This window comes from Mytilus edulis, chromosome 8, assembly GCF_963676685.1.
Source record: "Mytilus edulis chromosome 8, xbMytEdul2.2, whole genome shotgun sequence".
Taxonomy (NCBI): Eukaryota; Metazoa; Mollusca; class Bivalvia; order Mytilida; family Mytilidae; genus Mytilus; species Mytilus edulis.
The window spans coordinates 7,959,722-7,986,524 of NC_092351.1; the positions used below are offsets into that span (position 1 = coordinate 7,959,722).

General features: G+C 32.4%; 1 protein-coding gene across 1 annotated transcript; it reads right to left on the minus strand.

The window, feature by feature from the left end:
- Positions 1-19,754: 19,754 nt before the first annotated feature.
- Positions 19,755-25,029, minus strand: LOC139484717 (uncharacterized). The gene is made up of 2 exons (XM_071268603.1): positions 24,329-25,029; positions 19,755-21,328 (listed from the first exon to the last, which is right to left on the minus strand). The coding sequence occupies exons 1-2, from the start codon at positions 24,861-24,863 to the stop codon at positions 20,346-20,348; spliced, it is 1,518 nt and encodes a 505-aa protein (XP_071124704.1). The 5' UTR covers positions 24,864-25,029; the 3' UTR covers positions 19,755-20,345.
- Between the last annotated feature and the right edge of the window lie 1,774 nt (positions 25,030-26,803).

Sequence of the window (26,803 nt, forward strand, 5' to 3'; positions counted from 1 at the left end):
TCAATAACTTTAATTATGTTAAAGGTAATTTAAATTCTATTCAACAAAGAATTAATGACCAATGTTTGCAAGTCCAAAATGCAAATATATTTGAATCCAAAAAGTTAGACTTTTTCAAGAGTGTCTACATAATGGGCAGAAGACCACCCTATGTTGATATATATACAGAAGTGACAGAGCTGCAATATGTAAGATCCGTATAAGCGCTCATATACTGATGATTGGAAAAAAAAAAGACATCTAAATATTCCCAGAAATGAGAGATACTGCTCCGAATGTAATTCTGGTCAAATTGAAAATGAAAAACATTTTCTTTTACATTGTGAAAAATACTCAACTAAAAGGGCCATATTTTACCATAAAGTATCAAATATAATCGTTGATCCTACAAAATTTCAAAAACATGAAAATAATATAATCTTTTTATTAAATAATAATTCATACACAATCCTAAAATTGACTTCCTCTTTCATCTCAGACAGTTTGAACCTGCGTAAAGCAGAACAAACTCTATAAAATTGTTAATATGTCTAATTCATAATCATTGTTTATAATTATAATATTACATATTAATATAGTCATTATTTGCAATACTTATTATGTTTGACCAACTATGTAATTCATATACCATGAGCCTTAACCATTTATTGTTGATGAGTTTGTGCTTATAAAATATTTGTATTTGTATATTTGTATATATAATATTTAGTAAATGAAATAAAAACTTAATATTTTAACTATTTAAACAAATCATTCTTTATTCAATCTGTTAATCTCCTGTATTTAGCATGTCAGTAATTCATTAATTGCAGCCCAGTATGCTCATTGAAATTGAAGTTATCGGAAGTAAACATAATGTGGGAGGACACTGAATTGTTTTAGAATAATTCACAATTAGGAACTTAAAAAAAAAAGATCCATATGCCAAGGAACATGCATGAACAAAACATGTCAATGTTAAAAAGATATGACGTTCCTTGAAGTTGTGGTACTGAACACGTGTCACCTTGGACCAGAGTAACAAAATAGGATTCAGATATACAATTAAACAAATATTTAATTTCAATTGTTCGCTTATTCACTTTATCCATCTAATTGTAATAATAACAATTTGTATAACTAAAAATACAGATTTTGATAAATGTTTGTTTAAATTTGACCCATATGATCCCAAAACATGCATGGTTAGCTGGACCGTAGGCGTATACTCATACGGTCCGACCGTAAGCGTATGGTCGGACCATACGAGTATACGTATACGGTCCGAATACTGACTCATATGGTCTGGAACATAAACATATAAAATTTTCCACTAACATTATGACCAATTCACTTAAATATATCCAGAGACATATAATATATCAGAGACATATAGTATATCAGAGACATATATATATACTAAATTTATATTATGATATCAGGAACAGATGTATACTGTTCCTAGATTTATATGTATCTGAATATATTTATAATAAAAACATCTTTCGGCAATACTGTCACTTATTAAATCTACACCAATTTAATTGGGAAAAAGGTGTAGAGGGGAAGGGGTTAATTTGTAAAGTTATTTTTTTTTAATTTAAATTTTGGTAACTAAAAATCACCAGACAAATTCTTTTACTGAGTTTAGTATTAAAAAGTCCATTCATATTTTTAAAAAAATATGTTCCTTTACGATAAGGGGGACTGGCCAAAACTTTTCGAGTTGTGTGTTTTAATTTAGAACATTTGGACTATACATATACTGATCTGTTAAATAAGGTACGCTGTGCTTATTACATTAATTAAAAGACAACTTTACAGAGTAGATTTAAACTGAATGTCATGTCGTTTAGTGTCAGTATAAATATTGTATATGTGTGAACATTTCAAGCTGTGTTGTTTCAATAAAATTGGAATATTTTCATTCATAGATGCACGCTTGATAAAGCTAGTTGGTCGTTTATTTTCATCATTTTGTAAATATTTTAAACATTCTTATATTTACATACAAATAGTGTGTTAAAATTACATTGTTAGGCAATCTATATATATATATATAATATATATATATATTGCAATTAATCCGGATGTGCTTCAACAGTTATAAAAACATTATGTTCAGTTCCTTTTATTGCTCGGAGTTCTTCTGATGTATACTTGTAGTGACATTAATCCGTTTTTAATCTTGTGTCTATATTCTAAATCTTAAGTGTTTAATTATTTCGTGATGGTAATATAATTCTCTAAATGTTCTTTTTTGTGTGTGTTATCAGAGACATAGGTCTCTTGTGTTATATATATAATCTTAATTTGTTGGCACCTTGTTGACCAGTGCGTTAAAGTTTTTGAAATTTTAATGACTTTCTTAAACTATCCTGGATTTCTACCAAACTGCGACAGAAGCTTGTTTATGATCATGAGATATTATCCATGCAGAAGTAAATTTGTTAAAAAAAAAACACGTTTTTTTCGTAGGACTTAGTTTTTCTGCCAGGAAACATTACATTCACTCTGTGATTAAACTTTTAAAACTATCCTGGATTTGTACCAAACTTGGGCAGAAGCTTGTTTATGATCAAAAGCTAGTATCTAGAAAGACATTTTGTTAAAATTTTGTACCTGTTTTTCCGTATCTTACTTATAAATGGACTTAGTTTTTCTTCCAGTTAACATTACATACAGTCTGCAGTTAAAGTTTTTCAAATATTTATGAGATGCATAAACTATCCTGGATTTTTACAAAACTTGGACAGAAGCTTCTTACAATCAAAAGATAGTTTCGAGAGAATTGATTTTTCCACTTTTGTTGAGCCTGCCATTATAACAGCAAAAGTAGACAAGACACTGGGTTACGCGGAACCATAGACATATGTGTTTTTACTTTTAGGACGTTTGCTTTTTGTTTCCCACAAAATTGAATTATTTCAATTAGCCCATGATCGTTTGGAGAATTATATATTATCGAGTAAAAGAACAGAAACAGAACCATCTTTTCTTTTAAAAAAATCAACAAACTCTACCATTTTTTTCTTCTTCTGTGAAATAAAAAGTATTTACATACATGATAACCAAAGATTTTTATAGTTGTATTTTTGAAATCTATGATATATCTGCTTGTCAATAAATGATATTCATTTTGAGTTTCACTAAATATATGAAAATATAAAATATATACACATAGTAATCGCTTCTTTTTAATAAAGGATTAATAAATTTCAAATCTGATAACTAGAGAGTTCGATTGATTGAATCTTTCACAACTATGTCATATGAAAACGACAGCAGTTCTCTAGGGTGAATGGAATTAATTCCCTTAAATCAATCATGACTGTCTTTCATACGCAAAGTCAACATTAACTAGCACCGCAGTTAGTGAAGAAAATCAATTTTCGGTCTTCACAAATTGAAAGAACCTTATTTATACTATGGGGGTGGATTTGTTTAGGTACTTGTATATCAACGTTTAAAGCCCCAAATGTCCATTGCGTTTAGAGCGAAAATGTCCTTACGTTTTACAGATAAAAAAAAAGCATACGACATTGTGGTCATTATCTTTCTTGATGATTATTTTACTGAAGGTTAAATCTTCAGTCGAAGTCATCCTTTAAAAATGACACCATCCATTTTATTTAAAGGTTTTATCCTAAAGGAGATAATTCTAGTAATGCAAAAATATATCAAATTTATTCGTTCAGTGTATGTTCACTTGTGTTAAGATGTCTTTTGATTGAGTTAAGCCATTTCAATTTATATTTTATAATGTGTGATGTTATACTACTGTTTCGGATAAGGGTGACAGTTGGTACCTATCAAAACGTTGAAACCCGCTGCATTTGATTGCACCTGTCTTAAATCAGGAATCTGATGTTCAGTAGTTGTCGTTTATTGATGTGGTTTATAAATGTTTCTCGTTCTTCACATAGATTAGACCGTTGGTTTTCACGTTTGAATGGTTTTACACAAGTCATTTTTGTGACTCTTTATAATTTGCTGTTCTGTGTGAGCTAAGGCTCCGTGTTGAAGACCGTACTTTGACCTATAATGATTTACTTTTACAAATTGTGAGTTGTCTAATTGGTACTCATACCACATCTTATATCTACGAATTGTTACAAAAAGTTATTCTCAAATGCAGCTTTGTGTTTGAAGACCCCTCCCCTTTTTTTCAGAAAGGCGGGATCCGCACCTGGTCTGATATCGTCAATGATAGTATTAAATGATGATCCGATCATTCAACAGATTTATTTTAGTTTGGTCTTGTGCTGTTCTAGTTTTGGGTAGAAATGAGCGCACGAATATTTTTCAACCCTGCTAATTTCTTTATGTACCTGTTCCAAGTCAAGAGCCCGTAGTTCAGTGGTTGTCGTTGGTTCATGTCTGTCATATATGTTTTTCGTAAATTGTTTTATTATGAATTATACCGTCAGTTAAATTCGAAAGGTATTGATTCTTATTTTCATGTCAGGACCTTTTATAGCCGACTTTAATTGCTTAAATCCATTCAGTATTTTTTTAAACTTTGACAATCATATGATATCTCCTTATTTTTATATTGAAAATATAAATGTGGTTTGATAAAATGTTGTTCTCACTAAAAAAAAAACCAAAAAAACTGTTTCGTTCGTTTGTCGGATCTGAGACTACTATATATAACACATGTGTTATAGTAGTCTCAGGTCGGATGCTATAGTTGGGATTATTGAAAAGTTCCTGAATCATGACATTGATATAAAAAAAAAATCATGTTGAAGGATTTTGTGTTTTCTCTGTCTTTCAGATAACAAGTCCTCTCCCATCCTAGATAAAATTTGATTTACTGGAGCTTTTTCTACCAGTAGCTATAGTAGCTATAGCTTGTGATAAACAGACATCTCATTTGAAATTATACCACATTTTCTTATTTTAATATCATGCTTATTTACATATACGTGTCTTTTCTTGGATCAGGGGTTAGCTACCACCATTCCACATTCGAATTCCTTTATCGAGTTACAATATCCCGATCCTTTGATGAAAAATTCTTTGTTGTATTGTTCAAATATGTATTTATCATTTTTTTTTTAATTGCTGTTAAATAATATATTAAGTAAAATTAAAAATATGCTAATTACCTTTCTAGAGTCACCTTTCGGTAAAAATAAATATCTATTTTGTACGAGGATTATTTTCATTTTTATTTTAGATGATATTCTTAACATATTTTGTACTGTCCTTTTCTTTTTGTCTTGTATACGTATTCAGTGGTTGTTTGTATGTGTTATAATTACATATTTGTTTTTCGTTCATTTTTTGTACATAAATAAGCCGTTGGTTTTCTCGTTTTACATTGTTATTTCGGTGCATTTTATAGCTGACTATGCGGTATGGGCTTTGTTCATTGTTGACGACCGTACGGTGACCTATAGTTGGTAATTTCTGTGTCATTTTGGTCTTTTGTGGAGAGTTGTCTCTTTGGCAGTCATACCACACCTTCTTTTTTTTTTATATCTATTGTACACATTTTGTTTTTGTCTCTGCTATAGTCACCTTAAAAGGGTTCCTTGATAGAATCTTAATTGTCAAAATGACTGGTTTTGTGCTTATTTTCACTTCAAATACCATAGATGAATATAATAGGACAGCAAGAAACAACCAATGCAATGCATATGCAATGCATGTGCAATGTATCTAATAAATTTGGCCAAGCAATTCTACAGGAAAGCTCCAAGTGATTGTACAGGAAGCCTCCGAATGACATTACAGTAAACTTGCAAGCGATTGTACAGTCAATAAAAATATCCGACATGGAGAAAATGAATATATTTGGATTTCTACTGAGACAATGGCTTTGAAACTTTCAGACAGGTACATGTAAAAATTCAGGTAGAAAACATTGATTTTTCGATGTTTATTTGACATTTTTGATCGCTGTTGTGTGACAATTTTGATCGTTTTACACGGAGCTCCACCATTCTAAGGAAAACGTTTGGATGCATATATCTTTCTTATTATTTTATTGGTTCATATTTACATAAAGAATGTTTTAGCTATCAAAACTTGAAACAGAAACGTTTTATAGTAGCATAAGAGTTCACCAAAGCTTCCATCAAGCAACTTGTTATTTTGCAAATGTCGGAGCCCCGCTTGACAGTCTCCCGAATGACCAAATTATTAGAAAACCGTACAGTTCCGTTCCCACACTGTGAATACACTATGCTGTTGAATATTAACCCCACAAAAAAATATTTAAAGAAATTTTCTTTTAATTTCTAATATCTGAAATGAGAAAAATTGTTCCTCCAATCTATTTCAACTCCCCCTTTTCACTTATTCCCCACAAAAAATCGTTCCCTAACGATATGGTCAGTATCTCAATTAAAAATTCTAATTGAGTTTGCAACCATAATTACCCATTTAAACGCTATAAACATTATAAAACGCTTAAAATATAAAACGACATACATAATCATGACTAAAATTAATATTTATTGATAGCAGGCCCTAACCAGGAATTTCCAGAGGGCAGTTATTTGGCCTCAAAAACTCGACTTTAACAGTCACAATTCGAACAGAACGTTGACTTTAACAGTCATTATTTGTTTTCAAAAAGGGGGGGGGGGGTGTCCGAACCCCCCGAACCACCCCTGGCTACGGGTTATAGTAACTGTTAACCAGGTGCTCCACAGGGCGCAGCTTTATACGACCGCATATGTCGAACACTTCAACAATTGGGGCAAGTATGGACACAACATTCAAGCTTGAATCAAATTTGTGATCAAATTTTTGAGATAATATGAGTTTCTGACACAAAACAAATGTCAAGATCTTGCAAATGTATAGCAAAATATTGTGCAATTAGAAATTTCTTCTTTAAACTTTTCAAAAATTTTGAATTTGAGAAATTTGGAGAAAAAAAAAATGGAAACTACTACCACCCCTCTTTTTTTGCAATTAGTCTAAAACCTGACATTCTTTAATGAACAATTTACAAGGAGAGTAAGGGAGGTATAACTGAAAATTCCCAACATTGCAGCTTTGTTAGCAGATATTAGAAATTAAAAGAAAATTTCTTCAAATATTTTGTTTGGGGGGGTTAATATTCAACAGGTAATTCAACATTGTTTTTGAATTACCTCCCTTTCAACTACCTTGAGCTATTTTTTGGTTCTTATAAATTCTATACTTCCTTTGTACTATTTTAAATCCTGGTCTATTTTTGAAATTAATTCTTACATACTTTTGATTTTTTAACCCTGTATGCTAATATTGCCTATGTGAAATTTTAAAATTAATTGTATATGCATTGAACGACAAATATATGCGACGTATAAAATTTTCTGACGTCAGACACACGAATCAATGAATGTGTTTGTAGATAGATGTTTTTGTGTTTTGTTAAATTGTTCCTTTTAATATTGTTACACGATGATGACTGCTATACCCATATTTTGACTATTTTATTTATTATGTCTGTTTAGTTCACGCATCATTGTAAATATAACGGAATTTGATGAGACTGTCATCAAAGTGAGAGGGTTAGCGCTATAAAACCAGGTTTAATCCACCATTTTCTACATTTGAAAATGCCTGTACCAAGTCAGGAAAATGACAGTTCTTGTCCATTCGTTTTTTATGTGTTTTGTTATTTGATTTTGCCATGTGATTATGGACTTTCCGATTAGATTTTCCTCTAAGTTCAGTTTTTTTGTGATTTTTGTCTTGTGGCTGTCGTGAGAGTGTCTTACCACAATCGTGTGACTGTTGTGCGATAAACTCATTGTCGTGGGTACCAACATAAACCATTTAAATAAAACAATCGTTGCAGGACTGTCCTACGACAACCTCACAACTGTCGCAAGACACTTGTGATACAGTTGCATGAATGTCTCAAGAATACCAAATTTCGTACGATGCTCGCACAGCATTGTCTGTTGTACAACAGTGGTACATTCATCGTGAAGCATATTTAAGTTTTATTTAGAAGAATACAATTGGGCGGAAATGAATGTTTTGAAAAACATATCGTCTATCGTTTAAAGAGGATGTTTTTCAACCAGAACAATTATGTTCGGCACTGTTAAATAGGTGCCTTGCCGGACTCCAACAAGAGCAAAATATAGTCATGTTAGAGTTGATTCGAGCCAGTGGCTAGTATAGGAACGCCCGACATTGGTGGGTTAAGCCATATATCAAATGGTGTTTGGGCAGTATTGTACACTGATGCAATAGTAAGAACGGGTATCTGCCGGTGATTTCGTTGCGGATGGAGACTTGCATGTTTCAAAAACTTTTGTTGAGAGTCGCCACTCACATCACAGTTGCACAAGTCGTATGACAGTGGCACGACAGTAACACGACAGTCACACACGCATCCATATACATGAAGACCACTCACGATTGTTGTATGATTGTCGCACGACAAACACACGACAGTACAATTAGATATTTTTTTTCTGTCTTGTACCCATCGTGGAATCATTGTCATGATCGTGTGCATGTCGTCGCTGATGTGCCACTCGAAATATTATTTTGACATTTTGCACAACAATTATTTTATAGATCTTCTACGACAAAAAATCGTGCAATCTGTTGTGACCAGGGCTTTAGAATAAAACAGTACAATAGGTATTCAGTCATTCAGCTAAAAATAGCCAAACATTTTACACTGTTCAAGTCTTTAAGTTTTCTAGAAATATGACTTTCATAATGCTTAAAGACTGTTATTGTTTGTTATATTTTTAATTAATTTATCATGTTATAAACATACATGTATAGCATATTTCTTTCTTATTTGTCTATACAGTTACCAATGATAAGGAGATGGAGACATGAATACAAATCTATACCCAAAGAAAAGGTCATAATCATTTATTTGCAAGCAGTTAAAGCCCCCCTCAGTTAACAATCAATTATCAAAAACAAAACAAGAAACAGATTCTTCTCAATATATATATTTTTTTAATAATGTGATATCATTCAAATAGAAAGGCAACAAGGGTACTATAAACATATTACATTTTGATGGAAATTTGGAGAAGAAAAAACACATGAAAAGGCAATTTCTACATCATACGGTCAAATTTACCAAAAAATTTATGTCGATAAAAAAACATCTCCTGATCTGAGTTTCACAGTCCATCACATGTATGGCTATTTTCATTTTTTTTTCTGGGACATATGCGTCCAAAACAAGGCTATTTTTTTCTTGGATGCCTTAATCCCAGAAAAAAATAGCCTTGCCAGACGTATGCATAATTATTTGGCCAAACACAGCTATTGTCTGCATTGTAACGTTTTTCGTTTATTACATGCATCATTGGGTTTTATTATCATGGTATAATTAGATTACTTATTCTCATTAACCGTTATAAAGTAATTCCTTACAATCTATTTTTTATCGCCTTCGATCAGATTGCACTTGTTACATTGTTAAATGTCAAATCAATCATGTTAATCAGCTGGTGCCCTGTTGCTTTGTTTATACAGGTGCCTCGGTTGACCTTAGCTCCGGGCTCCTGTAATATAGCTCCTGTAGAATATTTCTTTGTTCATAGTCATTTCACCATATTGTAATCAGGTTACTAGAGTAGTATAAAAGAGAGAAATAGATAGTGAGAAGGTGAGGAGATACGATATACGAGGAGGGGAGACGATTTTGTGTACGAGAGGAGTGTACGTAGGAGATTTAGGATTATGTCACCGTATTTTTGAGCCTGCAGTTAAGATGTTGTAAACTTGTATTACTGTTACATGTAGTTTGGATTTTTGAATAATACAGTATTGAACTTTTAATCAACTTTGTGTTTATGTTAACTTGCAAGACTTCGTTCAGACTACACCAGGATCCATTTATTTATTAATGTGACCAGCCTAGGATTCCCTTAATCACGCTAACAGAGATTTTTAGGGTTACCCTGTTAAAGAGTATACTTGGCATTTGTCGTCCGTGGACGTGTGAAACGTAGACACCAAACAACAAAGCACAAACACAATAATACACACTTGAGTTCAAGTTGCATCACGGCAAACTAACCAACCAAACACTTTTTCGTCACAGCATATTCATTTTGGAAACATCAATAAGGAACTGAACTAAAGGAAGTGCAAACAGTAATTTGTCATGTAATACTCTATTATACCTTTTTTACTCGATACTGCAGACATGATTCTTCAGTTTTCAACAAGGCAACATTGTTTTTGTTTTCTTGTTTTGAGTGATTTGAGAGATGGCGCACTAGCTCTGATTGGTCAATGAATTTGTAATACTAAGAATAGAGACGGACTAGATATGAGTTTCCGTTATTTTTCTTTTTCCGAATCTTCACATATATATCATCAATAACTTTAATTATGTTAAAGGTAATTTAAATTCTATTCAACAAAGAATTAATGACCAATGTTTGCAAGTCCAAAATGCAAATATATTTGAATCCAAAAAGTTAGACTTTTTCAAGAGTGTCTACATAATGGGCAGAAGACCACCCTATGTTGATATATATACAGAAGTGACAGAGCTGCAATATGTAAGATCCGTATAAGCGCTCATATACTGATGATTGAAAAAAAAAAGACATCTAAATATTCCCAGAAATGAGAGATACTGCTCCGAATGTAATTCTGGTCAAATTGAAAATGAAAAACATTTTCTTTTACATTGTGAAAAATACTCAACTAAAAGGGCCATATTTTACCATAAAGTATCAAATATAATCGTTGATCCTACAAAATTTCAAAAACATGAAAATAATATAATCTTTTTATTAAATAATAATTCATACACAATCCTAAAATTGACTTCCTCTTTCATCTCAGACAGTTTGAACCTGCGTAAAGCAGAACAAACTCTATAAAATTGTTAATATGTCTAATTCATAATCATTGTTTATAATTATAATATTACATATTAATATAGTCATTATTTGCAATACTTATTATGTTTGACCAACTATGTAATTCATATACCATGAGCCTTAACCATTTATTGTTGATGAGTTTGTGCTAATAAAATATTTGTATTTGTATATTTGTATATATAATATTTAGTAAATGAAATAAAAACTTAATATTTTAACTATTTAAACAAATCATTCTTTATTCAATCTGTTAATCTCCTGTATTTAGCATGTCAGTAATTCATTAATTGCAGCCCAGTATGCTCATTGAAATTGAAGTTATCGGAAGTAAACATAATGTGGGAGGACACTGAATTGTTTTAGAATAATTCACAATTAGGAACTTAAAAAAAAAAGATCCATATGCCAAGGAACATGCATGAACAAAACATGTCAATGTTAAAAAGATATGACGTTCCTTGAAGTTGTGGTACTGAACACGTGTCACCTTGGACCAGAGTAACAAAATAGGATTCAGATATACAATTAAACAAATATTTAATTTCAATTGTTCGCTTATTCACTTTATCCATCTAATTGTAATAATAACAATTTGTATAACTAAAAATACAGATTTTGATAAATGTTTGTTTAAATTTGACCCATATGATCCCAAAACATGCATGGTTAGCTGGACCGTAGGCGTATACTCATACGGTCCGACCGTAAGCGTATGGTCGGACCATACGAGTATACGTATACGGTCCGAATACTGACTCATATGGTCTGGAACATAAACATATAAAATTTTCCACTAACATTATGACCAATTCACTTAAATATATCCAGAGACATATAATATATCAGAGACATATAGTATATCAGAGACATATATATATACTAAATTTATATTATGATATCAGGAACAGATGTATACTGTTCCTAGATTTATATGTATCTGAATATATTTATAATAAAAACATCTTTCGGCAATACTGTCACTTATTAAATCTACACCAATTTAATTGGGAAAAAGGTGTAGAGGGGAAGGGGTTAATTTGTAAAGTTATTTTTTTTTAATTTAAATTTTGGTAACTAAAAATCACCAGACAAATTCTTTTACTGAGTTTAGTATTAAAAAGTCCATTCATATTTTTAAAAAAATATGTTCCTTTACGATAAGGGGGACTGGCCAAAACTTTTCGAGTTGTGTGTTTTAATTTAGAACATTTGGACTATACATATACTGATCTGTTAAATAAGGTACGCTGTGCTTATTACATTAATTAAAAGACAACTTTACAGAGTAGATTTAAACTGAATGTCATGTCGTTTAGTGTCAGTATAAATATTGTATATGTGTGAACATTTCAAGCTGTGTTGTTTCAATAAAATTGGAATATTTTCATTCATAGATGCACGCTTGATAAAGCTAGTTGGTCGTTTATTTTCATCATTTTGTAAATATTTTAAACATTCTTATATTTACATACAAATAGTGTGTTAAAATTACATTGTTAGGCAATCTATATATATATATATAATATATATATATATTGCAATTAATCCGGATGTGCTTCAACAGTTATAAAAACATTATGTTCAGTTCCTTTTATTGCTCGGAGTTCTTCTGATGTATACTTGTAGTGACATTAATCCGTTTTTAATCTTGTGTCTATATTCTAAATCTTAAGTGTTTAATTATTTCGTGATGGTAATATAATTCTCTAAATGTTCTTTTTTGTGTGTGTTATCAGAGACATAGGTCTCTTGTGTTATATATATAATCTTAATTTGTTGGCACCTTGTTGACCAGTGCGTTAAAGTTTTTGAAATTTTAATGACTTTCTTAAACTATCCTGGATTTCTACCAAACTGCGACAGAAGCTTGTTTATGATCATGAGATATTATCCATGCAGAAGTAAATTTGTTAAAAAAAAAACACGTTTTTTTCGTAGGACTTAGTTTTTCTGCCAGGAAACATTACATTCACTCTGTGATTAAACTTTTAAAACTATCCTGGATTTGTACCAAACTTGGGCAGAAGCTTGTTTATGATCAAAAGCTAGTATCTAGAAAGACATTTTGTTAAAATTTTGTACCTGTTTTTCCGTATCTTACTTATAAATGGACTTAGTTTTTCTTCCAGTTAACATTACATACAGTCTGCAGTTAAAGTTTTTCAAATATTTATGAGATGCATAAACTATCCTGGATTTTTACAAAACTTGGACAGAAGCTTCTTACAATCAAAAGATAGTTTCGAGAGAATTGATTTTTCCACTTTTGTTGAGCCTGCCATTATAACAGCAAAAGTAGACAAGACACTGGGTTACGCGGAACCATAGACATATGTGTTTTTACTTTTAGGACGTTTGCTTTTTGTTTCCCACAAAATTGAATTATTTCAATTAGCCCATGATCGTTTGGAGAATTATATATTATCGAGTAAAAGAACAGAAACAGAACCATCTTTTCTTTTAAAAAAATCAACAAACTCTACCATTTTTTTCTTCTTCTGTGAAATAAAAAGTATTTACATACATGATAACCAAAGATTTTTATAGTTGTATTTTTGAAATCTATGATATATCTGCTTGTCAATAAATGATATTCATTTTGAGTTTCACTAAATATATGAAAATATAAAATATATACACATAGTAATCGCTTCTTTTTAATAAAGGATTAATAAATTTCAAATCTGATAACTAGAGAGTTCGATTGATTGAATCTTTCACAACTATGTCATATGAAAACGACAGCAGTTCTCTAGGGTGAATGGAATTAATTCCCTTAAATCAATCATGACTGTCTTTCATACGCAAAGTCAACATTAACTAGCACCGCAGTTAGTGAAGAAAATCAATTTTCGGTCTTCACAAATTGAAAGAACCTTATTTATACTATGGGGGTGGATTTGTTAAGTTCTTGTATATCAACGTTTAAAGCCCCAAATGTCCATTGCGTTTAGAGCGAAAATGTCCTTACGTTTTACAGATAAAAAAAAAGCATACGACATTGTGGTCATTATCTTTCTTGATGATTATTTTACTGAAGGTTAAATCTTCAGTCGAAGTCATCCTTTAAAAATGACACCATCCATTTTATTTAAAGGTTTTATCCTAAAGGAGATAATTCTAGTAATGCAAAAATATATCAAATTTATTCGTTCAGTGTATGTTCACTTGTGTTAAGATGTCTTTTGATTGAGTTAAGCCATTTCAATTTATATTTTATAATGTGTGATGTTATACTACTGTTTCGGATAAGGGTGACAGTTGGTACCTATCAAAACGTTGAAACCCGCTGCATTTGATTGCACCTGTCTTAAATCAGGAATCTGATGTTCAGTAGTTGTCGTTTATTGATGTGGTTTATAAATGTTTCTCGTTCTTCACATAGATTAGACCGTTGGTTTTCACGTTTGAATGGTTTTACACAAGTCATTTTTGTGACTCTTTATAATTTGCTGTTCTGTGTGAGCTAAGGCTCCGTGTTGAAGACCGTACTTTGACCTATAATGATTTACTTTTACAAATTGTGAGTTGTCTAATTGGTACTCATACCACATCTTATATCTACGAATTGTTACAAAAAGTTATTCTCAAATGCAGCTTTGTGTTTGAAGACCCCTCCCCTTTTTTTCAGAAAGGCGGGATCCGCACCTGGTCTGATATCGTCAATGATAGTATTAAATGATGATCCGATCATTCAACAGATTTATTTTAGTTTGGTCTTGTGCTGTTCTAGTTTTGGGTAGAAATGAGCGCACGAATATTTTTCAACCCTGCTAATTTCTTTATGTACCTGTTCCAAGTCAAGAGCCCGTAGTTCAGTGGTTGTCGTTGGTTCATGTCTGTCATATATGTTTTTCGTAAATTGTTTTATTATGAATTATACCGTCAGTTAAATTCGAAAGGTATTGATTCTTATTTTCATGTCAGGACCTTTTATAGCCGACTTTAATTGCTTAAATCCATTCAGTATTTTTTTAAACTTTGACAATCATATGATATCTCCTTATTTTTATATTGAAAATATAAATGTGGTTTGATAAAATGTTGTTCTCACTAAAAAAAAAACCAAAAAAACTGTTTCGTTCGTTTGTCGGATCTGAGACTACTATATATAACACATGTGTTATAGTAGTCTCAGGTCGGATGCTATAGTTGGGATTATTGAAAAGTTCCTGAATCATGACATTGATATAAAAAAAAAATCATGTTGAAGGATTTTGTGTTTTCTCTGTCTTTCAGATAACAAGTCCTCTCCCATCCTAGATAAAATTTGATTTACTGGAGCTTTTTCTACCAGTAGCTATAGTAGCTATAGCTTGTGATAAACAGACATCTCATTTGAAATTATACCACATTTTCTTATTTTAATATCATGCTTATTTACATATACGTGTCTTTTCTTGGATCAGGGGTTAGCTACCACCATTCCACATTCGAATTCCTTTATCGAGTTACAATATCCCGATCCTTTGATGAAAAATTCTTTGTTGTATTGTTCAAATATGTATTTATCATTTTTTTTTTAATTGCTGTTAAATAATATATTAAGTAAAATTAAAAATATGCTAATTACCTTTCTAGAGTCACCTTTCGGTAAAAATAAATATCTATTTTGTACGAGGATTATTTTCATTTTTATTTTAGATGATATTCTTAACATATTTTGTACTGTCCTTTTCTTTTTGTCTTGTATACGTATTCAGTGGTTGTTTGTATGTGTTATAATTACATATTTGTTTTTCGTTCATTTTTTGTACATAAATAAGCCGTTGGTTTTCTCGTTTTACATTGTTATTTCGGTGCATTTTATAGCTGACTATGCGGTATGGGCTTTGTTCATTGTTGACGACCGTACGGTGACCTATAGTTGGTAATTTCTGTGTCATTTTGGTCTTTTGTGGAGAGTTGTCTCTTTGGCAGTCATACCACACCTTCTTTTTTTTTTATATCTATTGTACACATTTTGTTTTTGTCTCTGCTATAGTCACCTTAAAAGGGTTCCTTGATAGAATCTTAATTGTCAAAATGACTGGTTTTGTGCTTATTTTCACTTCAAATACCATAGATGAATATAATAGGACAGCAAGAAACAACCAATGCAATGCATATGCAATGCATGTGCAATGTATCTAATAAATTTGGCCAAGCAATTCTACAGGAAAGCTCCAAGTGATTGTACAGGAAGCCTCCGAATGACATTACAGTAAACTTGCAAGCGATTGTACAGTCAATAAAAATATCCGACATGGAGAAAATGAATATATTTGGATTTCTACTGAGACAATGGCTTTGAAACTTTCAGACAGGTACATGTAAAAATTCAGGTAGAAAACATTGATTTTTCGATGTTTATTTGACATTTTTGATCGCTGTTGTGTGACAATTTTGATCGTTTTACACGGAGCTCCACCATTCTAAGGAAAACGTTTGGATGCATATATCTTTCTTATTATTTTATTGGTTCATATTTACATAAAGAATGTTTTAGCTATCAAAACTTGAAACAGAAACGTTTTATAGTAGCATAAGAGTTCACCAAAGCTTCCATCAAGCAACTTGTTATTTTGCAAATGTCGGAGCCCCGCTTGACAGTCTCCCGAATGACCAAATTATTAGAAAACCGTACAGTTCCGTTCCCACACTGTGAATACACTATGCTGTTGAATATTAACCCCACAAAAAAATATTTAAAGAAATTTTCTTTTAATTTCTAATATCTGAAATGAGAAAAATTGTTCCTCCAATCTATTTCAACTCCCCCTTTTCACTTATTCCCCACAAAAAATCGTTCCCTAACGATATGGTCAGTATCTCAATTAAAAATTCTAATTGAGTTTGCAACCATAATTACCCATTTAAACGCTATAAACATTATAAAACGCTTAAAATATAAAACGACATACATAATCATGACTAAAATTAATATTTATTGATAGCAGGCCCTAACCAGGAATTTCCAGAGGGCAGTTATTTGGCCTCAAAAACTCGACTTTAACAGTCACAATTCGAACAGAACGTTGACTTTAACAGTCATTATTTGTTTTCAAAAAGGGGGGGGGGGTGTCCGAACCCCCCGAACCACCCCTGGCTACGGGTTATAGTAACTGTTAACCAGGTGCTCCACAGGGCGCAGCTTTATACGACCGCATATGTCGAACACTTCAACAATTGGGGCAAGTATGGACACAACATTCAAGCTTGAATCAAATTTGTGATCAAATTTTTGAGATAATATGAGTTTCTGACACAAAACAAATGTCAAGATCTTGCAAATGTATAGCAAAATATTGTGCAATTAGAAATTTCTTCTTTAAACTTTTCAAAAATTTTGAATTTGAGAAATTTGGAGAAAAAAAAAATGGAAACTACTACCACCCCTCTTTTTTTGCAATTAGTCTAAAACCTGACATTCTTTAATGAACAATTTACAAGGAGAGTAAGGGAGGTATAACTGAAAATTCCCAACATTGCAGCTTTGTTAGCAGATATTAGAAATTAAAAGAAAATTTCTTCAAATATTTTGTTTGGGGGGGTTAATATTCAACAGGTAATTCAACATTGTTTTTGAATTACCTCCCTTTCAACTACCTTGAGCTATTTTTTGGTTCTTATAAATTCTATACTTCCTTTGTACTATTTTAAATCCTGGTCTATTTTTGAAATTAATTCTTACATACTTTTGATTTTTTAACCCTGTATGCTAATATTGCCTATGTGAAATTTTAAAATTAATTGTATATGCATTGAACGACAAATATATGCGACGTATAAAATTTTCTGACGTCAGACACACGAATCAATGAATGTGTTTGTAGATAGATGTTTTTGTGTTTTGTTAAATTGTTCCTTTTAATATTGTTACACGATGATGACTGCTATACCCATATTTTGACTATTTTATTTATTATGTCTGTTTAGTTCACGCATCATTGTAAATATAACGGAATTTGATGAGACTGTCATCAAAGTGAGAGGGTTAGCGCTATAAAACCAGGTTTAATCCACCATTTTCTACATTTGAAAATGCCTGTACCAAGTCAGGAAAATGACAGTTCTTGTCCATTCGTTTTTTATGTGTTTTGTTATTTGATTTTGCAATGTGATTATGGACTTTCCGATTAGATTTTCCTCTAAGTTCAGTTTTTTTGTGATTTTACTTTTCACACTGCTTTTAAATTGTCTGAATTGTCCATTGACCATAAAACCTAGTTTTTCCCATCCAATTCCAAAACATTTTGAGCCATAACCCTCCAAAGGTCAATACTAACCATCCCTTCATGGTATGAAAACTTGTGGAATAATTTCAGAGAGATTCATACACTTAAACACAAGTTATTGTTTGAAAACTGCAAAAATGCTCATTTTGAGCCCCCTTTTTGGCCCCTAATTACTTAACTATTGGGACCATAACCTCTAAAATCAATCCCAACCTTCCTTTATTGGTATTGAACCTTTTGGTAAAAATTTATAGAGATCCATTCACTAAAACTAAAGTGATTGTCTGGAAACTAAATGTGTCTTCGGACGACGACATGATAGCATTATACAACGCAAAATTTTTTTTGTGGTCGTATAAAAATAAATTGACAGCTAATCACCTCAAGACAATCATCATTTTTCAATACATAATTTAAAAGCAGTGTAAGGGAGGTAACCAAACATTGTTCTTTAAATGGATTTGGATTACCTCCCTTCTACTGCTTTTAAATTGTTTTAATTGTCTTTTAACCAGAAAAACCTATGTTTTTCCCTTTTTTTGTCATATTTCCTGAATGGTTTGAGCCATAACCCACCAAAGTCAATCTCAACCATCCCTTTGTAGCATGGATACTTGTGGTATAATTTCTGAGAGATTCATACACAGTTATTGTCTGGAAACTACAAACATGCTTATTTGGGCCCCTAATTCCTAACCCATTGGGACCCTAACCCCCAAAATCAATCCCAACCTTCCTTAAGTGGTTATAAACCTTATGTTAAAATTTTAAAGATTTCTATTTACTTATACTAAAGTTATTATTTGGAAACCATCTGGCTCGGGACGATGCATATGACAACGTGATACCAATATACAACCGCAGTCGTATAAAAACTGCAAAATTTCCTAACAATTATCAATTCAGGGCTATGCATGAAGATGATCTATTAATTGGCCTTATTTATATTTTTTTGGCTTAAAATTTCATTAAAATATCATCCTTATTTTCATTTCAGTACAATAATTCTAGTCTTATTGATCATTTTGCAGCTTTCATTTTTTTTTCAGCTACTATAGTTATGGCACAAGTCTAAAGATGATTTATGCCATGCTGAATTATTTTTAGATCTTGTCTACTACATAAAGTTTCACTTTTTCTTTTATAGTTCTCAAGATAAAAGGCAAATATAAAAATAATTGGTAACAATAGTGATTTATGGGCAATTGGCCGTTTCAGAATCTAAAGGACTATGGGTAATTGCATTGTCCGTACCCCAAAATGAAAATAACGTTACGTCATTGGTTGAATTTCGATTGTTTAGGACGTTTTAAACCAATCACCACGCTTTGGTGTACACTTTTGAAAATATTACCCAGAATGCATTAGATTCTGAAACGGTGAATTGCTCCTGCAAATATTTGTCTGTAGATTTAGGTTAAAAATTAGAAGATCTTGACATTTAACACAACTTCCATTTTACCTCTTCTTTTTCTATTTTCAGACATGACCTCCATGTTGGTTGGCAGGCAGGATCATAAGAAACACTTTTTTAACTGGATACACCAAGTATGATTGTATACCAGTCACTTTCATTGAGATTTTCATAAATTTAATGAAGACCAGTTACAACAGAGGACAAATGTCAAGTGATAGCTTTTGTTCCTTGGCCTTTGTGCCAAAAAAACAAACAAACAAGAGGCTGTCACAACGACAGCAAACTGGATTAATTGACAACTAATAGTGTTTGGCGAAAGGTGCTTTATTATAGTAATGCATATATAGTTATACCAAGCATGGTATCAATAAGCTACAATGAACAAAATGTGAATATGAAGCACCTGAACCCCAATGTGGGTAATAATAAAAGTAATTAGAAAAAATTAACAATAAAAAGAAAAAGAAAAAAAAAAAATGTTTTATATCAATTACATAATAAAAGTGGCCTGGAACATGCTCTTCCGCCCAAAACCACATGGCAATACGAACCCGGATGAAGCATCAAAGGGAAGCAATTCTTACAAGGCGTCATCAATTATGTACAATGAGAGTTGCCTCCCATTGTACGCAATTGACAACTAATAGTGTTTGGCGAAAGGTGCTTTATTATAGTAATGCATATATAGTTATACCAAGCATGGTATCAATAAGCTACAATGAACAAAATGTGAATATGAAGCACCTGAACCCAAAACGAAGTCGCCAAACACAGGGGTTAATAATATATACATAAAAAAAAAAAAAAAAAAAAAAACAAAAAACAAAAAAAAAAACAAAAAAACCCAACAACATCAAATCAAGAATATAAAAATACACCGGCGAAAATACCCTAACACTAACTACCAATCAAATAATTCATAGCTGACGTAACCCGATACATATCAACACTAGCTTGTTTAATGTAAGTCTGAAAACAATCAGATCTCCAGTCTCCGTGATGTTTCAATAAAATCTCAGGAATGCCAGCCTTGGTGGCTAATGTAGCCCCTCCGTGTCTCAGCGAATGAAAAGAATAAACTGAAGGGTCTAAACCAACAAGAACAATTAACTCTCTAAAACGGTTCAACAAAACGGATCTAGATAAAGGCAATAATTTACCATGAACAGGTAAAGCAAAAACGGGAGCATTCTTATCACCAGGTATTAAAGACACAAGATGCTTATAAGCTCGAGCAGGACATATTGATGGCTCAACTGAGCAACACAAGGAAACCTGATGGGTGTAATCATGATTCTGTCTAGTCTTTGACCATTTCAATAAAAGGAGGATACCCTTTTCACTAACAACAACATTATCTCTGATCAATTGTTCACGGGAATTAAAAGATGTAGAGCTTCTGCTGACCAGGTTTGACGCCCTAAGCATACCAAAAAAAGCAAACGTTAGAAAACACCATAAACAAGCATCTAAATAATCATAAATATTCAACAACCTAACAATATCAATTAAATGTGTAGGTAACAATGGTAATTTTGACACAGCCACATGCTGATTCTTATGACTCAATCCTCTTAAAGTCAATTTGAATTCTGTAGATAAAAAAGGTTCCACAGTAAAACCAAAAAGATGACTCCAGGTCTTAATGCCAGAAATATAATTCTTAACAGATGAAAAACTGCTTAAACTCTTGGATAGAAAACATGCATAAGCACACAATATATCCTTAATACAAGGAAATGGTCGAAATTTATAATAAACACAAAAAATATGGTATGCATTGAGTTGACTCTTCAAATTTGAATAAGTACCAGGCCGAAAGGCTGCACCCTTAGCAAGCTTGACCTCTTTCTGCAAAACTGCTCTTCTGGACTTAAGACCTGGAAGTCATAAACAACAGTAATTAGATAAACAACAATGTCATATTAATTATCAAAGTTAGTCTTATCTGACACTAAATATGCGCAAAAAAAAAAAAAAAATGTCAATGTATCATGTATGAAAATCTAAATGTTTATAATATCATTAAACATATGACCAAACACTTCTTTCTCAATAAAATCTGAATTGTAAAGTTTAGATTCTATAAAAAACTGTGATCTGTTCTTCTCCGAAAGATTCCAACGGGATAGCAAATCCGATAACCTATTTTCAACAGATGCTATATAACTCACACGCAGTTGAACATTACTTAACGCACACAAGTACCATATTTGACGTGCCAAATTCAACATTTCCTGATCACGTCCTGTTCCCCTATTTAAAATTTCAACACATGATTGATTGTCACAAAACAGCTGTACCCGTTTATTTGAGATACTTGATGTCCAGAATTGAATTGCTATGTAAATCGCATACATTTCAAGCACAGATATGTGCATGTCCCGCAAAGACTCCGGTATATCCGAATGAAAATATTCAAATGTCGTGAAATTGACACCACCAATACCCTTGAGACACGCGTCAGAGGAAATAATTGCGTCTGGTGAAGACCAATCTACATCGGGAATTATACTAATTCCATTATAGTCATGTAAAAATAATAACCACCACCGAATGTCTTGTCTAAATTCATCTGTAATATGAACACGATAATGATTGAAATGGTATTTTCGTAATGTCTGTAACATGCGTGAAATAAAAAGTCTTCCGCTTCGGACACATTCGGAAATAAAAGCCAACTTGCCAATAACTTGTTGTAACTGACGTTTGGTGCAATGTTTTTTCTTTTCAAATCTTTGTAACAACTCATAAGTCTCTTGTAATTTAATCTCTGGAATTCGGACTGTCATGTCAATTGAGTTATACTCCTTGCCGAGAAATGTCAAAACTTTTGTCGGCGGCAAACACTTTTCTTTGCTGACTTCTAATCCTAACCTCTGAAACAATTCTAAAACAAAATTATAATCATGTTCAGCGTTCTGATTGTCACTAACACCACCAAAATCATCAACATAGTTTATTGTATGAATGTTAGATTTCCATAGCATATAGGAAACAGCATTCGTTGTTCGTTGACATGCCTGTGGCGAAGAGCGCATACCAAAAATAAGACGATTGTCAATAAAAATTTGTCCCCTCCATTCATAACCTTGTAAATGCAAGTCGTGCGGATCTAATACTAGCTGACGAAAAGCCCGGGACAAATCCAACTTCCAAATGGCACACCCACGACCGTGATTCAAGAGCAAAGCAATAAATTCTTCGTGTCTAGGATAATAAAGTTTAAAAGTTTCATTCAAAAAGGTGTCCGAAGGTATGCCTTCATTTATGGACAAATTATTGCCATGCGAACAGTCAACAATTACTCTCCTATCGGAATCTCCCTTAGGAACTGTGAATAATGGTGATAATGTTAAATGACAACAAAGAGGGTTCTTTCGGAAAGGACCATAAATAGCCCCAAGGTCTGATTCTTTTGATATATGAATCAATAAAACTTGAAAACTGATTAAGATGATTTTGTCGACGTGTGGGGGGATCGGGCAGTGTATCTTTGATATAGTTTAACGGCCATCCATACTTCAAAAATTCAACGACTATTTTATCATGATAATCTTCTAAAAGTTGTTCCCACAATTGTATGTTGAAATTAGAACGTACTGGAATTTTACAATATGCAAAATTCGGCTTGCCACTGTAGAACACGGCTTCATGAACACTTGAAAAATTATTTATATTCATTTCACAAAATTTGGTTGATACATCTTTCAAAATATTTCCACTCATATCTGGTGAATACTCAAAATCAATAGACCCTGCTGTTTTCGTAAACCAAGGACAAATACTTGAAGCTAAAAGTACATTATTAGTTTCATCAACAACATTGTAATTCATGTAATTGTTATCTTTGACAACAGTGTCAAAATCAGTGCTACATAATAAAGATTGCAATAAATATGAATCATTTTCATAAATAGACACACCTGTAAACACAGGGGACGTTTTTTCACTACAAGCATTGTCACAATAACCAACGCCTGTTAAATTAAAACCTACGGAACTTGACTCGCCTATAGATTCACATGACGAAACATCATAAATATTACTCAAAACATCTGCCTCATATGCAGAGGATATTCCTAAGGAATCTTGTGAATTATCAAACAACACACCTATATTTGCAGGGGGTTTCACAACATCATTTTCGTAATTATCACACAGTAACACACCTGTAATTACAGGGGAATATAATTTCTTTTGAATAATACTATTACTGATCATTTTAGTAGATTCACAATGTAGCACTGAAGTTGAACATCATTGATGATGCGGACAATCCTTCGAAGGATGTAGCACAGACGCATCACTCGAATCTTTTCCTTTACGGACGCACTTTCTGCAAACATGCAATAGTTTTTTGTCTCCATAGGCTCCAAAATGATCTCCGGATCGACTACAGTTTCCCGCTTGATATGCGCCGCAAATTGGATTGCGATTAACCGGCTTATCCTTGAAAAATGCTTTAGTCGGGGTAGACGAAGACGAAGTGAGGGGGGTGACGAGAGTACGGCCTTGTTCTTCAACAAATGCATGCGACCAATTTTTGTGACCTCTTTCTATGGAACGCAAAACTTCGGCGTGAAAATCCTTTATCTCCGCAAAGGGGTATTTTTCAACGAGATAAAGCAAATTAATGAGATGTTTTTGTCTGTGCACAGAAATGGCTTGTTTTTCAATGTTATGCATAATGAATGTTTCACCTCTGACTAGTTGTGCTAGACCGAAATCTTTATCAGAATAATTGACCGATTTGGTTTGTGCATGCTCGTGTGGCCATGGCACATCATATTTAACTCTATCCTTAGCAGCTCTTGCTTCACCGGAAACTGCTGTTCTTTTTTGTTTATCTTTGAATATAACATATGGTAAATCATTACCTTTGATTTGAGCTTTGTCCTTATCCTCGTCGTTATCATTTGAAGAATCAGAATCAGAATCATCGGAAGAGGACGAAGATTGATTAAGCAGCTGTCGAGTAAGCTCTTTAGCCTGTTTTCCAACTTTATCTTGATTCCGTAACTCATTAAGCGATGGAAGCTTTAATGTTTTAACTTTTTTACCATTGTCCTTCGCTTTGGTTCTTGAAGATTCACCACCGGATGTTTTCTTGGCTACAAGGAGCTCGTGTTGTTTCGCCAACAAATCACGTTCCAAAATTTTGTTTTGTATTGTTAATTCTTGAATTGTCTTATCAAGTTCACTCACAATGTTCGTAGATGAAGGTAATTTTGGACGAACGCCAGCACATGCTTCGTCTGATTTCGGTGTTGATGTCTGACGATGAACCACGTTTTCAGAATTAATTATATCTCCAGCTTCTGTAACTGAATCGAAATCCTTCTGCATTTCAAAAGATGATAGAATAAAGTCTTTTAAGTACGCTGGAGGTTTTCTTGTTCTATTGTTTTCCATCGGATGTCCAAAAAAAAATGTTTTATATCAATTACATAATAAAAGTGGCCTGGAACATGCTCTTCCGCCCAAAACCACATGGCAATACGAACCCGGATGAAGCATCAAAGGGAAGCAATTCTTACAAGGCGTCATCAATTATGTACAATGAGAGTTGCCTCCCATTGTACGCTATTAATATTTATTTGTGTCCTGGCAATATCACAAGAAACATTACTGATGAATGGTGAAAGTGAAAATCGTCAATATCAAATTTGACCTCCATTTTGTCATCAGTATCAACATCTTAAAATTTGAAAAGCTTAGATTGAATGGTTCATGAGTAAATGCAACAACGTGAATGGAAACGCCATTTCACAATCTTTCAAGAACCATAACTCTTGAAAGGTAAAAGTCAAAATCTTCATTATTGAACTTGACTTCTATTTTGTCATCAGTAACAACATATTAAAATTTGGGAAGCTTTGGTAAAACAGTTCATGAGAAAATGCATGGACACGACTGGAAACACCATTTTTCAATCTTTCAGGAACCATAACTCCTGAACGTTAAAAGTCAAAATCGTCATTATTGAACTTGACCTCCATTTTGTCATCAGTAACAACATATTAAAATTTGGGAAGCTTAGGTAGAATAGTTCATGCGCAAATGCATGGACACGACTGGAAACTCCATTTTTCAATCTTTCAAGAACCGTAACTCCCGCACGGTAAAAGTCAAAATCACCATTATTGAACTTGACCTTCATTTAGTTGTCAGTAACAACATATTAAAATTTTAAAAGCTTTGGTTGAATGGTTCATGAGTTAATGCACGGACAACATTTGATTGCCGCCCGCCCGCCGTACATCCCCAAATCGGTCCAACGATTTACAGAAAAGAGCGACGATTTACAGAAAAGAACCGAAAAGGACCAAAAAGAACCGAAAAGGACCGAAAAGAACCGAAAAGAGGATACATATATATTTATTAAATAAAGTTAAAACCATGTATATTCACGGATTTTTTTATATTGTTAACAATTCTTCGTAATAATAAAATTGAATGCATAATTCAAAATTTAGATTGTGCATTTATAGGGATATGTGAATTTACAAAAAAGAAACAATATAACTTGGTTTTTTTAGTAATATTTTTTTTAATATATGTATGCTTAATTATCATTTATTTTTCATCAAGGATTTTAATCTTATCATTTAAATATTTGTTTTATAGATATAAGAAGGTGTGCAAACTCCCAATCAAAGTCATAATTTGTACAAGTAAACTATTATAGGTCAAAATACGATCTTCAACAGGAAGCACACACCAAACAGCAAGTTATAAAGGGGCCCCCAAAATGACTATTGAAAAAAACATTCAAACGGGAAAACCAACGGATTAATCAATATAAAAACGAGAAACAAGAAACACAAACCACATCAACAAACGACAACCATGCACTGAACATCAGGTTCCTAAATTAGGACAGGTGCAAATATAAATGCAGCATGTTTAAACGTTTTAATTAGCATATTACATGTTTTTAATATTACACAGTGAAAATAAATGAAAAGCAAATATCATCGTACTACAAATGTTTTTTCCTTACATTTAAAAAAAAAATATTTCCTTTGTTTATATTTAAGATGTCAGCGTATTGCCCGGTGGCATTAGGTATGGTAATATAAAAAATATAAATGTCAGCATCACCATTTCCTTTCGGATGTTAAATGTCAAATATACATTTGTTACATTTAATCACGATAATCGTCACTTTAACAAAAATAAAAAGGCTTGTTTCCTCACTTGTTTTCAAAATTACAAAAAATGGTGAGAGCACGTAGTTGTAAATCTCGATATCGAAAACAGTACCCCTGCTGTATCTGTAGTAAGGATTGTGAATGTACAGAATCCTTCCTCTGCTTTGGGTGTGGAAAATGGGTGCACAGTGGCTGTTT